The sequence below is a fragment of the Dendronephthya gigantea genome, unplaced genomic scaffold, assembly GCF_004324835.1.
Source record: "Dendronephthya gigantea isolate DGI-Jeju-01 unplaced genomic scaffold, DenGig_1.0 000221F, whole genome shotgun sequence".
NCBI classification, from domain to species: domain Eukaryota; kingdom Metazoa; phylum Cnidaria; class Anthozoa; order Malacalcyonacea; family Nephtheidae; genus Dendronephthya; species Dendronephthya gigantea.
In genome coordinates this window covers 35,461-51,915 of record NW_021163231.1, presented here as the reverse complement: position 1 = coordinate 51,915, position 16,455 = coordinate 35,461, and the positions used below count along the sequence as shown (strand labels likewise).

The following is a 16,455-nucleotide window of genomic DNA, read 5'->3' as shown; positions in this document are numbered from 1 at the left end:
ATAATTTCGCCAGGCGTCCAATCAATAAGACCATGAAGAAATTTCACAGTACATCATTCCCCGTTGCAATGAGATACCAATTGCTCTCTCATCATTAACCACTGACAAAATTAACACTATGAAGCCATTTTACCTGTTTTTTGAGAAATCGGAAAGGCACTCGCATATCTATTGCTTGAAATGTTGCCCAATTAAGTTAAGACCTCTACATTTGTCTGTAGAAGAAAAGATTGCTCAATTGAACTGTCAAGCTCAAAGAACTCGTTGTGCAAATGCATATAGATTTCTAATGACTTCAAAAGACTCAAAATATTCACATTTTGTAAAATCAAGGGATACAATTCTTACTGAGAACGAGACTATCAATTTGTTTAATTTCAAAGACACAGAAGGAATTGAATGTGCACTTTGGCCGAGTGTTTACCTTTTCACGTCTTGGTGTGAAAGTGTAATATCAGACAGTGGCTCACAACTGAGTAGAAAAGTTTCCTGCAATTTCATTACGATTGATGGCTATTTAAGACACCCCTTACAAAAATATTCTATAGAATATTCCATTAAAATGTTTTACTGAATATCCTATAGAATATTCTAAGGGATTTTGGAACCTATTCTATGGAACGTTCTACAACATGTTCTATAGCACATTTAATAGAATATTCTATAACATATGCCATTTTTTATAGAATATTCAATAGAAAATTCTTAGGAATATTCATTAAAATGTTCTATAGAATACTGGTATTCTATGGAACGTTCTACAACATGTTCTATAGCACATTTAATAGACTATTCTATAACATATGCCATTTTTTATAGAATATTCTATAGAAAATTCTTAGGAATATTCATTAAAATGTTCTATAGAATACTGGTATTCTATGGAACATTCTGACACATATTCTATGACATCTTCTATGAAATATTCCATAAAATATGTTCCATGTCATGGAATATTTCATTAAAGATCCTATTGGATATGTGATAGAATATTCCATAGAATATATATTCTATAGTATATTTTATAGGATAATATTTAAATATGCTATTGACTATATAATAAATGTACAAAATATTCCTTCTTCTCACTTTGAAATATCACTTTATAATAACATATATATTCAAATTTTTTCTAGCAAACAAATTAAATGTCCCCATGCAAATATAGCAAATTTAAGTTCAATTGATGCAAAGATTTAATAAAATTGCTGTGTTGGCATTATATATAAACAAATTTACAAATTTAAAAAAATAAAACAGATTATTATACAACAATAGTACCATAGATTCCGTACAAGACAAACAGTTTTAGGGCATCATTAACATTTAAAAAAATACTACCAAAGCCTTACGTTCTATATATATGAATCTTATTTTTGAATTCCTTTGTCCTTGGCTTTCTCAGCCTTAACGATATTACTTATCCTAGCTGTCATCATTTTCTTTACATCGCCCACTTTACATCCAAATCTTTTTGAGCCATATTCTATATAACAGATGGAAATAATTTAAGTTAATTCCAGTGAGTCCATAAAATAACCTCGAGGGATATATACAGGATAAACTGATACATATCCCTCCTATATGATCATGCATTTATTGTCGGGAATTTTCACATTGATTTCAAACAATAATTTCATTCCTTTTATTATATTAAACAAGTAATATGAAATAAAGCTCAGGTGTGCTCCTTCACATTGTTATGATGTTAAACAGACTAGACTTCCACCTAAGCCCTGTTAGTTAATATTATTTAAAAAACTCACCACATATAGTCTTTACTTTCTCTTCATCAAGTTGGGGTTTTGCATCCTTCTCCTTGAATGCATTTGACACTCTCCCTGTCATTGAATGAGTGCAGAGGACCTCCCTGCTCCACATCATCCCCATAATGGAGTAGACATAATTTTTCAAATCAGTTTTCGATCGGAGTACTTTATGCTGAGCCTTACTAATGTTTACATTAGGTCCAAGGGATATCTAAAAAAAATCACATTTATGAACCTTTTGTTATGAAATTGATATTAAAGCTTTGTAAGAAAAGATTTAGAAGAAAAGAGTGAGAATAAAAACAGATCTTTTATTGTTATAATAAAATATAAAGGGATTGAAATACTGATAGTTTATTGATACTTACCAGGTCAGTTTCAGAATCAGAATCGCCAGAGGTATTTGTGGAAGATCCTGCTGAAAAACTTGAACCAGATGAAACATTTTCTTTTAATGGTGCATTTGGGATAACACTGACATCTTTTTCTTCTTTTAATTTATCTACTTGCTTCCGCAAATCACTGATAAGGGCAGGTAGAGTTTGAATTTCTAAACAGCAAGTATGAAATATGTTAATTACTGCAGGAAAAGAGGTCAAAAGGATCCCCACAACACAGATAATCATAAATAACAAAAATAATATAGTACCTTTAAGATTGTCAATAATGGAATGCAAATGGGCAATTTCTTTATCTTTTTTGTCAATTATTTTCTGCAGATTAGCATTTTTCTTCTTCAGAGAGGCAACTTCTTCATCTTCGGATGATATGTTATTCTATTAGGAATCAGAAAGGAGGCATAATTACCACTAGCTCATTGTTGTGACAGCAGAGAACCCAAACAGTGATACTGTAGTCAAGGTTTAAATGGGGCTACTGTAAACCATATCAATAAATCAAACAATATGCTATTCGATGAGATACTCAAAACATTTCAGACTCACATGTTCATCATCAAATGGATTAAGAAGCTACAAAAATCAAAAATAACTTTTAAAATGAGAAGCTTTTGACAGGTAAAAGCCTTTGTAACATCTAATCAATCACTTGAAACAACACAAGGTCTACATTCATTGCCGAATTTCAGTGATATAATACACCCAAATACATGAAAGCTCTTGTAACCTTACTCTTGTACCTCTGTATTGTCCAGAAACTTACCTTTGCCTCCTTTAAATTATATTTAGCTTTTAAGGCATTTATTGCATCACTTGTGTTTGTCACATTCTTGGAGACAGGTTTTCTTGGCCGTTTGGGACTCTTAAATGATAACATAGAATCTATAAACTGTACTAGCTGTATAAAGGTTCTAAAAATTTAATGCATTATCATGCAGGATAGGACATGTATTACCATGATTTTAATCAGATAGTTGCTATTTTTTTGAAGAGATGAACAATACTTTGATTCATATATATGTTAAAAATTCAACAGTATATATACTGTACGTTATAGATTCTTTTGGTTGCATGGATATCCAGTTAAATTGCATTGTCTTCAAAGAATTAAGCTAGGCTATATACGGTCTGATTTGTGTGAGATTCACATACAAATTGTTTTGAATAATAAAATAAACCAAAATGATATAATATTTCTTTAATTAATAGAAATAGATTGTATTAGATAATAGATAATACCTTCTCTTGCTCTGACTCATCATCTGACTCAAGATATCTGCCATTTTTCTTTGTTGCTCGTTGCCCTCTTCCATGGTTGGGGGTAACTGTTGAACCAGTTTCAATATACTGCCTCATATGCTGGCGAATACTTTCATAGTCATCTGTGAAAAGTATATATGTATGGATATACTCAATTCAGGGGGGCTTCTTTTAAACTATATCAGATAGAATGCAGGAGGGGTGAAAAGTTTAGCTATCATTATATTGGGGTCATTTATGTAAGCATGTAGGTCATTATGTGTTCAAATATAGCCCTTATGATCCTTTTTTTTATGATTTTTAGGGCAAACAACTTGTGCTAAAGCCGGGCACACACGCGTCGCTTGCCTCAATATTGAACATTGTTTAATATTATGTTATGTTTGAAACGGGAACATTCGATTGCACGCTTTTTTTAAAACTGCGCACTTTTTAAAAAAATTGCGCACGGAACTTATATCGCGCACGCCCTGGGTTTCGAATCTGACAATCTTTCATACATAAATAATCGATTTAACTGACACATTTACTATGTAAGGGCTGCTTTCCACTATCGCGTTTTGTTATGAGCGAAAAACGTTTAATTATTTAATAAAGGAATAGGTCAACAAATGTTCTATCAATTTAGACTTTTATGTGCATATACGTGTGTATGAAAAATGCGAGGGTTAACTGAAAGCAGCCAAAATCCGTTATTGCGTTACACTATTACAAGCGCCATATAAAACATGCCTTTCTTATGTATTACTAAATATGGTTCTATAATATTAAACTTACCGCTGAATTTGAGTACTTTTGCTACATAAGTGGTTGTCAAAACAGATGCTGGATCAATAGAACCTTTTATGATCTTTTTGGATATTTTTTGGAATTCAGTTGGCCATGCGACCATCACTTCCTTTTCATGATCCCAGCCATTATTTTCAAATCTGTCTGGATCCTCACGAAGAATCCACCTTGTCTCACCAATCTCGCAAGATTTTTCATTCACGAACTCGAATAGCGCATACTTCATTATGAATAGAAGGAAAATATCTATAAACAATTTTTGTGCGCAAACTTGCGTTAATTCTCTCGCTGCCTTTGGATCTAGCGTTGTCTGAACAATTAACCTTAGAACGGTGTGAGTGAGACAGAAATCTGATTCCGCAGGCATGTGGTAACCTTTGGACTGTGTGCTGTGTGAGATAGAAACTTGATACATCTAGAAGCATTAATCACCCCGGAAAGATGGCCTATTCTGGAAGAAGCCAATTTTAATCCAATTTGTCAACATATAAAATCAGAAAAAAACTCATAATATAGAGTTGTATTTAACCACTGAGTTTTAATAGTTCAACATCCAAAGCTTAAAATTTCATTAGCAGTAGCGCCTGTAGCGGGAAAATCGTAGGGATAATATTTCGAAATCAAAAAGAAATTTTGTTAAAAAGGAACTGAGATGTGGAAACACTGTTGAAAACAATGCCCAACTTGCCATATCAGTGTTTCATAATTACATTGTGTGACTTTGTCATTTGTCATTGTCATTTGTAGCCTCAAATAGTAATTCACAATCAAATTGCTTCAACATATTTCAAGACTGGACACAAAAATTTATGTTTAATGTCACAGCGAGGGCCTTATAAACGTTACGAGCATGATCCGACTGCTTCCATACCAAAAACTACGTTGTATAACAAAAGAAAACGTGACTGTGCAAAAAATATAGAACCTGAAGATTGCTCAACAATTGATGATTTGTTGAACGCTTATTCTACTGATGAAGAAGAGAATTCTGAATTTCAGGTAGCTGTTTTAAGTAATTTCTTACCTAGTGTAATTTTATGGCTGGCATTGTATTATGTAATCGTTTGTAGTATTTTGTTAATCAAATGCTTTACATGCATGGCCTTTCAATTATGGGACAGACTTAGCCCTTAGTTATGCACTTAAATGTATTATATGTTAATCATTCATTAATACTGTTCTTAGTCCTCTAGCTGATAACCTTATTTTATTGTCATTTTGTTATAGGTTCAGAATGTAAATAAAGATCAAGGATCATTGGATGACGAAGTTGAAAGTGAAGATGATCAGCAATTTAATTCTGGAATGGAAGGCATCAGTGGGGGGATGAATGATTGGAGTGAACCGTTAATTTTAATACCTTCTATAATCTTAGTTGGATTCAACAGTTGCAAAGAATACAATAATAATTGATGTTGTCCATTACAGTATGCTGTTGCTGTATTAAAGCAAGCTATTAAAGTATCAATAAATCTTTTTTAGATTTCAAACAATGGAAATGATCCCATTTACCCTGGCTCAAATGTTACAAAAGCTCAAAGTCTTCTGCTTATTTTGTGTTTTGTGCTAAGGCACAAACTTACAGATGTGGCCTTGGGAGATCTGTTGTTGTTACTGAATACCTTTTTCCCAAATACTGTTCCACCTACTAAGTACCGATTCTACAAATCCTTCCAGTTAGAGCAGTCAGAGGTATAAATTTTAATTCCTTAATTGACCCAGATTGTTGTTAGGGAGATTCAAAGCAAATATCACAGCATGAAGACTATGTTTAACATAGTAATTGATCATTTGTTCTTGTGCGTACACAGCAACAATTGAGAGAATTTCAGATAAAACACAATCTTTTTGCTTAACCAACTTTTTTTTAATTTTAGAAGCACTTTTACTGCTCAAACTGTTCATCATATTTGGGTAAGAATACAGCTATTACATTATGCAAGTCATGTGACAGTCCATTTAATGAAGCTGATAGCATAAAGAAGGGAGATTATTTTGTCTACATACCCCTGCAGAAGCAGATTGAAACAACACTTAGCAATGCTAAATTACACACCCACTTGACCAACAGAAAAATTGAAGACAGCATAAACTCATCTGTTGTATCTGATATAACAACATCTGCATTATACAAAGAACTTATTAGTGAACATAGTTTTAGTTCAAATGATATTTCATTAACCTGGAATACAGATGGTATCCCAGTATTTAATTCGTCTAATTTTTCAATATGGCCTTTGCAAGCCTTTATTAATGAGCTCCCTTCCCATCTTCGAAGCAAGAATATTTTACTACTTGGTCTATGGTTTGGCCAAAAACCAAACATGAACATCTTCTTGATACCATTTGTTGAAGAGTGTAGGAAGCTAGAGACTGAGGGCTTTGTCTTTGGCAATGAGCTACACCGGAGAAGGGTGTTTGCTTTGCTTCTGTCTGCCGATTCCCCTGCTCGAGCTATTGTTCGAAATGTAAAGCAATTTAACGGTGAATATGGCTGTGATTGGTGTGAGTTTGAAGGCCTACCTGTTGCGACCACTGGGCCACCAGTTCGCTATTATCCTTATAGAATGCCAGTTGTGATGCGTAGTGCTAGAAAGCAAGCTGCTTATGCTCTACAGTCTACAGCTGCCAAGCCTGTTAAGGGAGTTAAAGGTGTGTCAGTTGCAGATATGTTACCTTCTTTTGACACTGTCAGAGGAACAATTACAGATTATATGCATTCTGTGTGTCTGGGGGTCATGCGGCAAATGGTAGATCTGTGGTTTAACAGTAAAAACCATGGTGAAAGTTATTACATTGGCCGCCAGGTCAAGTTAGTTGATGAGAGGCTGCAGGTGATTAGTCCTCCAAGTGAAATACATAGAAGCCCTCGTAGTATTTCCCAACGCCAATTCTGGAAGGCATCTGAGTGGAGGGCTTTCATCTTTTACAGTCTGATTGTACTCCATGGAATTCTTCCTAGTTCTTTTTTGAGCCATTACTTTCTTTTTGTATATGGTATTTACAGTCTATTGGGGGACTCAATCTCAACTTCTTCAATTGAAATCTCTGAACTTTGCCTAACAAAGTTTGTTATTAAGCTGGAGGAACTGTATGGTTTGTCAAGCTGCAAATTTAATGTCCATTGCCTGACACACTTAGCGCATTGTGTTAAAGACTGTGGTCCATTATGGGCTACTTCTGCATTCACTTTTGAGTCGCATAACCATGTACTTATGAACATGTTTAATGGGACACAGTGTGTTCCACAGCAAATAACTGAAACTTTTATGTTGAAAAATAAGATTGCGTCACTGACACAAAGTTCTGTTGGTACCAATTCTTCTTTGTGTGTTGTAGAAGTTCTATCTAAGCTCACTGATAATTCTAGGTTTATCAATAATCTTTCTCATTCTGAATTAACTCCCCTTGGTTCTGGAAAGATGGTCACTTTGGATGCACATATGATAGTTGCTTTGGAAGATCTTCTTTGTGTACCAGTGAATATACAACATGCAAAAATGTATGATAGATTTCTGTTCAAACATCAATTGTATTCTTCTGTCTCTTATACCAGATCCAAACGGCACACAAACCACCATATATCAATTCAGCATCCAACTTTCAAATATGCCTTGATTTTAGGCCTTCTTGTTTTTAAGCCACTGTGTTGTTGCACCATGGAGATATCACAGTACTGTGAGTGTGCCCTGTACAACATAGTTTTATTGAAACCTATGCATGCTAATCAAAGAACTTTATTTAGAGATGCAGATTTTAAAGTCACTAGCCATTTTATTGTAGACGTAAATGAATCTGATTGTACGATAGCAATTTATCCATCTAAAATTGAGCGTAAGTGTATTTGTCTGACTTTAGACGAAAAAACATACTTTTGTCCATTGCCGTACCGAATTAATGATGATTAATTAATAGCATTGTACATACTGTAAGTACTGCATAACAGAGTTCATCCTAAGAATAATTAGAACTGCCCATATCTTAAATGCATGAAATTGAGGTGTCAAAAATGGCATTGAATTTTGAGAATATTTCACAATGGATAGTTTTAACTGTCCAACAATATTGCATATTCTAGCTAACTAGTTAAAGAATGTAGAAGGCAATTTACAAAACTTTGTCATTTTTTTTGCATAAACTTGCTTGCTTGAATGATAATGCTGGGTGTATTTGAGATATTTTAATAATGATATATTTTTCCATTTCGAACCCTATGCACTTTTGCCACTTCTCTCAGCTTGCACATAAATCTCAAACTTTTTACCAATTATAAGACCTATTTTACCCATATTTCAACGAGCATGCAAGTTTCCAATATTTTAGCAGAGTAGCAAGATGTAAATATTTTGATACTGTAGTAGATATAGATAGATTTACATTACATTTACAGTATATGTATTTACGAAACAAATTTAAATAAATTTTCTTTGAACGGTATTCATAGTTCTGTTTTGAAATTGAGTGCAGAGGGTATATGTGCTTAATTTACGCACTGGAACAATGTGCATATTATGCAAAATTAACTGGCATTAATTACAAGCATATAAGACTGGTGTACTGGGTTAAAGAATAAATTTGTTATATATAGGTCACATTTTATAAAACATTCTATAGAATATTCCTTCTTATGATGTTATAGGTCTAAGGGAATATTCTATAACATTAAATATCCTATAGAATATTCTAATAGAATATTCTATTAGATTCTATATTCCATATAATATATCAATAGAAAATTCTATAGGATCAAACATCCTATAGAATATTCCAATAGAATATTCTACAGAATCTTAGCACTCTATAGAATATTCAATAGGATAAAGAATATGCTATACCATATTCCATAGGGTTCTATAGAACATTTTCGTAAGGGACTTAGCGGTGCAATTAACACAGCTCGCTATTTGAAATGTTCACCAGCTTGCTCATTAGACACTAAATCATTTTCAGAAAGCTATTGGCAGTGGCAACATTGTTACATCTTAGACGCTGTTGGTCAGTTCGGTTTACCTGATGTTTTCGTAACTATAAGTCCTTATGAGTGGACATTTCCTTTCCCAGAATGGATTGAGCATAATAAATTGAAAATTGGGAATGGCCAAACTGAATTAGCTGGGTATGAGACCTCGCATATTGCACATATTCTTGTTCAAATAGTTAGGGGTTATGTATGTGAAAGTAATTCAAAAAAATGGACAAATCACAACTTTACATACAATCAAATTTGTTCCAGAGCCATTTCTACCAGTTAGAATTTCAGAAAAAGGAGACAACTCATTTACATTTACTGATTTGGCTAAACGATATCACAAAAATACAGCACCGTTTGATGAACATCGCTGATGAAAATGCGGACCTTTTGTAATTATTAAGCAAGTACCAGCAGTCTGATAGTCCATCAAACTGTCTCAAACTTCAAGAACAAGAAACCTTTTTCAGAAATGTAGATGGTCATGATGAGTATTTTACATTTAAAACATCCCGCAGAAGCATTCATTTGCAATTTGAGAGCAAATATTTCCACCCTTATACCAGCACTTCAATGCTCAATGGATTTTCAAACGATAGATGGAAGAGCTATGTTAAGATATGCAACATGCCAGGCTTGCTGTCCGGTATGTTATGGATATGACGCCTGCTGAGCCTAAGATGTGGTTAGCTCTTTTATCCATTAAAATAGCCTGGTCTTCTAGGCGAACTAAGCGATATATTGTTCCATCTTAAGAAAGAATAGCCGATGACATTATTTCACAGAGAAATCTTAACCGACCCAGTCAATTGAAAGATTTGTCTTTGTTGAACTGGTTACAAACAATTGACCATAGAAAAAACAATAGTACTTTTTCCAATATTTTCTTATGAATCTCCCTCATAAATCTCACAGCTTCAGCATCCTAACCATGAAAACATACCAACAAATTTGCAATGGTATGCAGCAGCTGTTCACAATTTTCTGGCCTTCTGGAAAAATGATGAAACCGTGATTTAATTTTTGCATAATCTCGGAAATAGAGATACATACATCACAACATGTATAGCATATCTCCACAGTCTCAGAGACAGGTTTTTACTTTGGCAAAATCAAATTATTTCTCCAAATTCACTTGATTTACCTTGCCCAAATCAATTCGTCTCTTTTACACTGGACAACTGCCAGCAAACAATCCAAAACCACATCATTTCTGCTATTCGCCAACGTGGTATTCATTATTCATATTTTGCAAACGCATCGGACATTGATAATCATCCCGAAGACATGTCTGATACGGACATCAACTTTCAAATGCCAGCTTCTCATGACACATTGAATTTAGAAAGTCAACATCTTAATCTTCAATGGAAAAAGCGAGTTGTTATTACCGGTGAAGCTGGTTGTGGAAAATCGTAAAATATAAATGCAATTGTATGTCCTTTAGTAGCTCATGATTCCAAAGTTTTAGTGGCACACCAACAGGCTTCCTAGCGTCAGTTTTTAGGGCTACTCTTCCAGATAAGTACACATGAAATGGTTCATGCCGTATTTCATGACCCAGTTGAAAATGATGAGAAACCGTTGATAAAGTGGCATCTTGCAAACTATGATATTATCATAATTCATGAATTGTCAATGATACAAAAATTATTTTTCAACATGTGCTTAAAACGCTTACGCCTGTATTCTAAAAGCTCACTCACACTCACACTTGAGTGGGACTCAAGTGAGATGCACTCAAGTGGAACGGAAGTGTGAGTGAGAGTGTGAGTGTCCTCTCAATGAGAGGTCACTCACACTTGAAAATATTAGGCAGATTTGAATTCAAACACGTCACTCGAGTGTGACTTGCTGGAGTTTGGCTTTAATGTTGAATATTAATGAATGATGGAAGGTATATAGACTAGTAAGACTGTTGTTAGTCTTGTCAATGCATTCGTACGACGTTACTGATTAAGATGGCTGAAGGTAGACAATATTTTTCGCAATTGGAAAGGTCGCTGTTAACTGAATTAGTGCGAAAGCACAAAGATCGTCTAGAAAATAAAAAGAATGATTACAAAACCATACACGAGAAACAATTCAATTCCCAGTCAGGTGTGACAAAGAAGGATGCAAAGCAGTTAAAAAAGTGTTGGGAAAACGTCAAGGCTTGTGCGAAAAAACAACTGGCAAGAGAGAAGAGAGAGGTTAAGTTAACTGGTGCCATCATCGTCGAAACAAGACGATTAAGTATTTGATGATGATAATTTTGAAGTAGGTGAGACAATGCGAAATCGCTATGCATGAAGGTGTTATACCATGGTATATGTCTTCAATTAATTTCCAATTACTTTCAAATTTGTACATAACATGTAATTGACTTTATTGGATTCGATAGCATTCGATCACGATGAAGATGAAATTGATTTAGAGACGACAACTTCAGGTGAAGTCACTGCACTGAACGAAAAATAATTGCCGCCATCTGTTGTTGACGGTGCCCTCAGACCATCATTCACAAGAAAACCTCAAATATCCGCTGCCCAAGCACGTTGTTTGGACATGCAAAGCAAGCAGCATGAAGCAGAGATGGAAATTTTGGTATTAAAAAAAATATATAATAAATGAACACACAAGGAAAATGGAAGTTCTAGATGCTGAACTGCAATATTGGGAATCGATGACAAATTCAATTAAATCCACACAAGAGCAGCAACAGAAACCAAAAACACGGGCTAGGAAGCAAAATTAACAACAAAAAAGCCCTAAAAATAGGAAATGGTTGTACGAGCATATTATATATTGCTTGTTCTGGCCATTATGAAGTTGTGTAATTAGAGAACAAAAAATCAATGATGTATATTGTATTTAATAGTTTAGTATATATGTATATTAATTGTGTCGTCAATATGAATACGATATGTATAATTTACGTAAAATGTCGCATTATCAGGGATCGCCGAACCGCATTTCCCAAACGTCTTTCATCAGCATGCATATCATCTAATGCTTCCCCATCAGCCGGAATATGATCTGGTTCATCTATGGGATCATTTTGGCTTCTTACGAAGTTATACAACACAGCTGTAGCGACAATTATAGTAAGGGACGGTTGCAGTTTTGTGCGAAGTGTCGTCAAAAGACATGGAAACATCCTTTTCCATGTCCCAAACATCCTTTCCACTGTGTTTTGTGTACGTATTTGAGCCACATTATACCTGCGTTCCGGTCGGGTCTGCTGATCAATTACTGGTGTCATTAGATATTGGCGGCATGGATAACCGCTATCAACAAGTAATATACCTGTGATATCACCACGTTCAAACTGTGCACATATGCGACTATTGTCGAATATTCTAGCATCGTGTACGCTACCGGGCCAACGAGCGACAATGTTTAAAATTTCTGAATTTGGCCCGCAAACCGCTTGAACATTTATTGAGTAGTATCCTTTTCGATTTCTAAATAGTTCAGCATTTTCACCCCCCAGGCATGGTATTTTTATGTGTGTACAGTCAATTGCACCCACAACACTTGGAAATGCACATATTCTCCAGAAATCTAGTTTAAGTTGATCCTACATATCACCTTCAGGAAAAGTTATGTAATTGTTTTTTAAGCATGCGATTGTCTTGGATACTTGCTTTATAATTCAGCTTGCTGATGGCTGCGAAATTTCGCACAAATCTCCGCATGCTAGCTGGAATGTTCCCGTAGCGTAAAACCTGAGCGTCAACAAAAGTTGGATATCTGCGGGAATAGGTTTCCCTCTGTCATTGTGTGCAGATATTTCTGGCCTAATTATCTCCAGTAACTCTCCAAATCCGGCCTTAGTTATTCGGTATCTGCCACGGAACTTCTCCTAGTCATATTTCCCATTATAAAAAATATATGGTCTCCACCTATCTCTGTTGTTTTTTGACACATTATCCAGCAATTCTAACTTTCTTAACCACCTTTCCGCCATATTTGAATCACTAACTGCAACTGAGTATAACTGAGTGTAGCTCAAGGGACGTATGCCTCTCACTCACACTTCACTCAAAATCTGAGCTTCACTTGAGTGTGAGCGGTGTCTTTGAAAAGTTGGAGTGTGAGTGTAGCATTATACTATTTGAGTGTGAGTGGACACTCATTGAGTGATGAGTTGCACTCATTAAGAATGAGTGTCCACTCATTGAGTGTGAGTGTGAGTGAGCTTTTAGAATACAGGCGTTAATGTTCTTTTGTTTCGTCCGATCATAATGCTTTGCAGCGATGCAGGTCAACAGCAACCATGTACTCGTCAAGATGGAAAAGTTAAGCAAATTCCCAGTGCATTTGATAACAACTCTTTCATGAATACCAGTTATTGTTACACACTTAAAGAAAAACATCGTGTAGGTGATCAATCATACTTGTCATTTTTAAACACCATAAGAAAATGGGTTCTAACACAAGACCTTCTTGATCAAATTCAAAGAGACCATGTCATCAGTACAGGCCATGTTGTAACAGATGACAACATTCTGACTGCGCACAATCTAGATCCAAACATAATAATATTGACATTTACTAAGCGCGCAGCAAATCATGCAAAAAAAGTAATATCCAGCACTATTTTCAAAGTACACCAACCATTAGCAATTGTTCAACTCGACTATGACTTACCTCCAATTGAAATCTTCTTGGGCATGCGAATTTCAATTATCCAAAACAGAGATAAAAACAATGGCGTAGTAAATGGCCAATTAGGAATCATACATGCAGTCCAAGGTCAAACAATATTGATAAGGCTTAGCACAAGTAAACTTGCAGCCATTTATCCTGTGACAATGAAAAATGACAAGTCGACACAGACAGTTTATCCATTATGTTGGCATATGTAACCACAATGTGCAAAGCAGAGAGGCCAAACTTTGAAGACAGTTGGGTTGTGGTTTGATATTGAGACAATACCACCTGGCACTGCCTATGTTGCTGTGTCAAGAGTCCGAAATAAGGAAGATAAATACTTCCTTAATAAACTCAAATCACACTTTTGGCCGTGTCAAGGCTGAGTCACATTTGATAAAGTTAATATTTATAAACTGCAACAGCTTATTTTTGTTTCTTTAGATGTAGCAATTCCTCAAAACAATGCTAACTGATGACGAAGAAATTAACACTTTCTTCGAAAGCATGTTCAAACTTGGAGGAGAAATGTACCTGTTAGGCGTGCATTATGGTACTGTGAAGACCATTCTTTCCAATCCTGAATGGCTGGCAGAGAAAAACGCTTCCCAGACCCCAGAGGCTCAGCAGTTTGCCAATAACCCAAACAATCGAGGCCTCAAGCAATATTTTGTGACAATGTGTCAAAAGAAAGATGTGCGAACAAAGTTCAAATCGACCACACAGAAAAGAGAAAAGCTCCATCAACTCCTAAGGGGGAGAGGAAAATCAAGAAGCCAAAAAAACATTATACCAAAAAGGACACTACTATCTGTCCATCAGGAAGTCCGGCAAAGTTTAAAATACATTTCGTAAAACACTAACGCCTGTATTCTAAAAGCTCACTCACACTCAAACTCATTGAGTGGGAGATCTTAATCTTCTCATAATGTTTCAATGGCGGTATTTTCAGCCGAACAGGGGCTTGATTTTCAGTGATTTACCTTATATCTTTTCATCTATTGAGAGAAAACTTTCTCATTGATCAGCATTAACAAAATTTATATGTCACACTCAATGAGTGTGAGTGTGAGTGTGAGTGAGCTTTTTGAATACAGGCATAGAATACATTTTTCATCGTTTTTTATCATAAAACATTTTTATTTTCATGGGTTACATCATAGGAAAAATAAAAAAGCTATATAATCGTCTATCGTTTTATTGGTTGGGTTAAAAACGAGCAAACATAGATTATTTTTAACTAAACATTCCTAACAAATATTGGAAATATTCATATTATATGTTTAAGAGATTTTTCTCAACGCTTCTCACGAGAAAATATTGAAAAAAATACTGAAAAAACTAAAAAAATTGTAAGAAATAAAAAAAAAATTGTAAATATAGTTTGTTAAACAGCAGATCTGTTTTCCTTTTGTGTTAAAATTTAAGGGTAAGTAAATTCAATAAATCCAAAATTTTTCAGAGACCAAAGCATGTCTCTCTTGCAAAAAAGATTAAACAAAAGGTAATTTTAAAAGTAAAAAAACGATAAGAGTAGTAGTATTTCACCGACGGATTGCTCCTCCCACTTATTCTACACCTCTCATGTTTTTTCACAGAGTCAGACTAGAATCAACCACAACAGGGTCTTCTTTCCCCGCTGTTGCCGCTAAGCTTGTTCCCTTAGCTGTGGCCTCGCTAGATAATAGATAGGGACAGTTGGAATCTGGTTAATCTATTCATGCGCGTCACCAATTAGACGACAAAGCATTTAGCTATTTATTTACCACGAGCTTTAATATCAAATTAAACACATAATACAACACAAAATATATCAAGTATTAAAAAAAGTTAAAATAGATAAAAGCTCTGGCATTAGGCCTATAAAACCGGCCGACGTTGGATACAACCAAGGAGGCTTTCAAAGAATCCATAATTAAGAGCATCCTCGATAAGTAGACCTACCAAAAGCAGCGATGGATGTGAAAAGTTTCTTCACATATCCGAAGGGCTAACAAGAAAATGCTCCGATTGGACAATTTCAGCACCGTTCGAAGAAATTCCGCACTGAGAGGCGACAAGGCACCCCGCCAGTTGGCGGCAACCGCAGAGAATGAAATGTCAGCCATACCCGACATGTTGCTGACCCATTCCCTAGTCTCCGGTTGGTCATAATAGGTGATCTTATCACAATGTGCTTTAACTCCCCCGACCTGGTCTGAGGTGATAGTGACATCCACTACGTAGGCCTTCTCCTTGTTCCAAAAAACTAGATTAGGCTTCCGAACACCCAGAGTATGACCAAAGATGCTCGGCTCAACCATTACATTGAATGCAGCTCGCTCTGCCGCAGCAGAAATGAACTTAACGACTTTATCATGGAGTCTTATCCTCGGACCACTGGTTCTCAGACACACCTGTATTCTGTGCTGAGCCGTCTCTGGATACCTGCCAGAGTCACATTCGACATCTCTACTTGGGTCACCACGTGCTGCACGCACTATTGAGAAGAGGAGTCTGCCTCTAGCCTTTATAGCACCAATATAATTTGCCCCTGATTGATTATGGGGCGGATTGGACACCCAGCCCCTCGACGCCACACACAATCGCAACTCTGATAGCCCTCGTCCATCCACTTTGCTGTACAGACATG

The 16,455-nt window shown here is 35.5% G+C and overlaps 2 protein-coding genes across 2 annotated transcripts; one reads left to right on the top strand and one right to left on the bottom strand.

Annotated features, from left to right (window-relative positions):
• Window positions 1–1,370: 1,370 nt before the first annotated feature.
• On the bottom strand, window positions 1,371–4,228 carry LOC114540157. The gene is made up of 8 exons (XM_028560433.1): window positions 4,205–4,228; window positions 3,407–3,549; window positions 2,931–3,029; window positions 2,714–2,740; window positions 2,419–2,545; window positions 2,138–2,319; window positions 1,767–1,980; window positions 1,371–1,486 (listed from the first exon to the last, which is right to left on the bottom strand). Exons 2-8 carry the CDS (start codon window positions 3,521–3,523, stop codon window positions 1,371–1,373), a joined length of 882 nt encoding a protein of 293 aa, XP_028416234.1. The 5' UTR covers window positions 3,524–3,549; window positions 4,205–4,228.
• Window positions 4,229–5,032: 804 nt separating this feature from the next.
• LOC114540149 lies at window positions 5,033–7,598 on the top strand. Its single transcript, XM_028560429.1, has 5 exons — window positions 5,033–5,215; window positions 5,444–5,590; window positions 5,699–5,908; window positions 6,094–7,155; window positions 7,587–7,598. The coding sequence occupies exons 1-5, from the start codon at window positions 5,033–5,035 to the stop codon at window positions 7,596–7,598; spliced, it is 1,614 nt and encodes a 537-aa protein (XP_028416230.1).
• The last annotated feature ends 8,857 nt before the right edge of the window (window positions 7,599–16,455 follow it).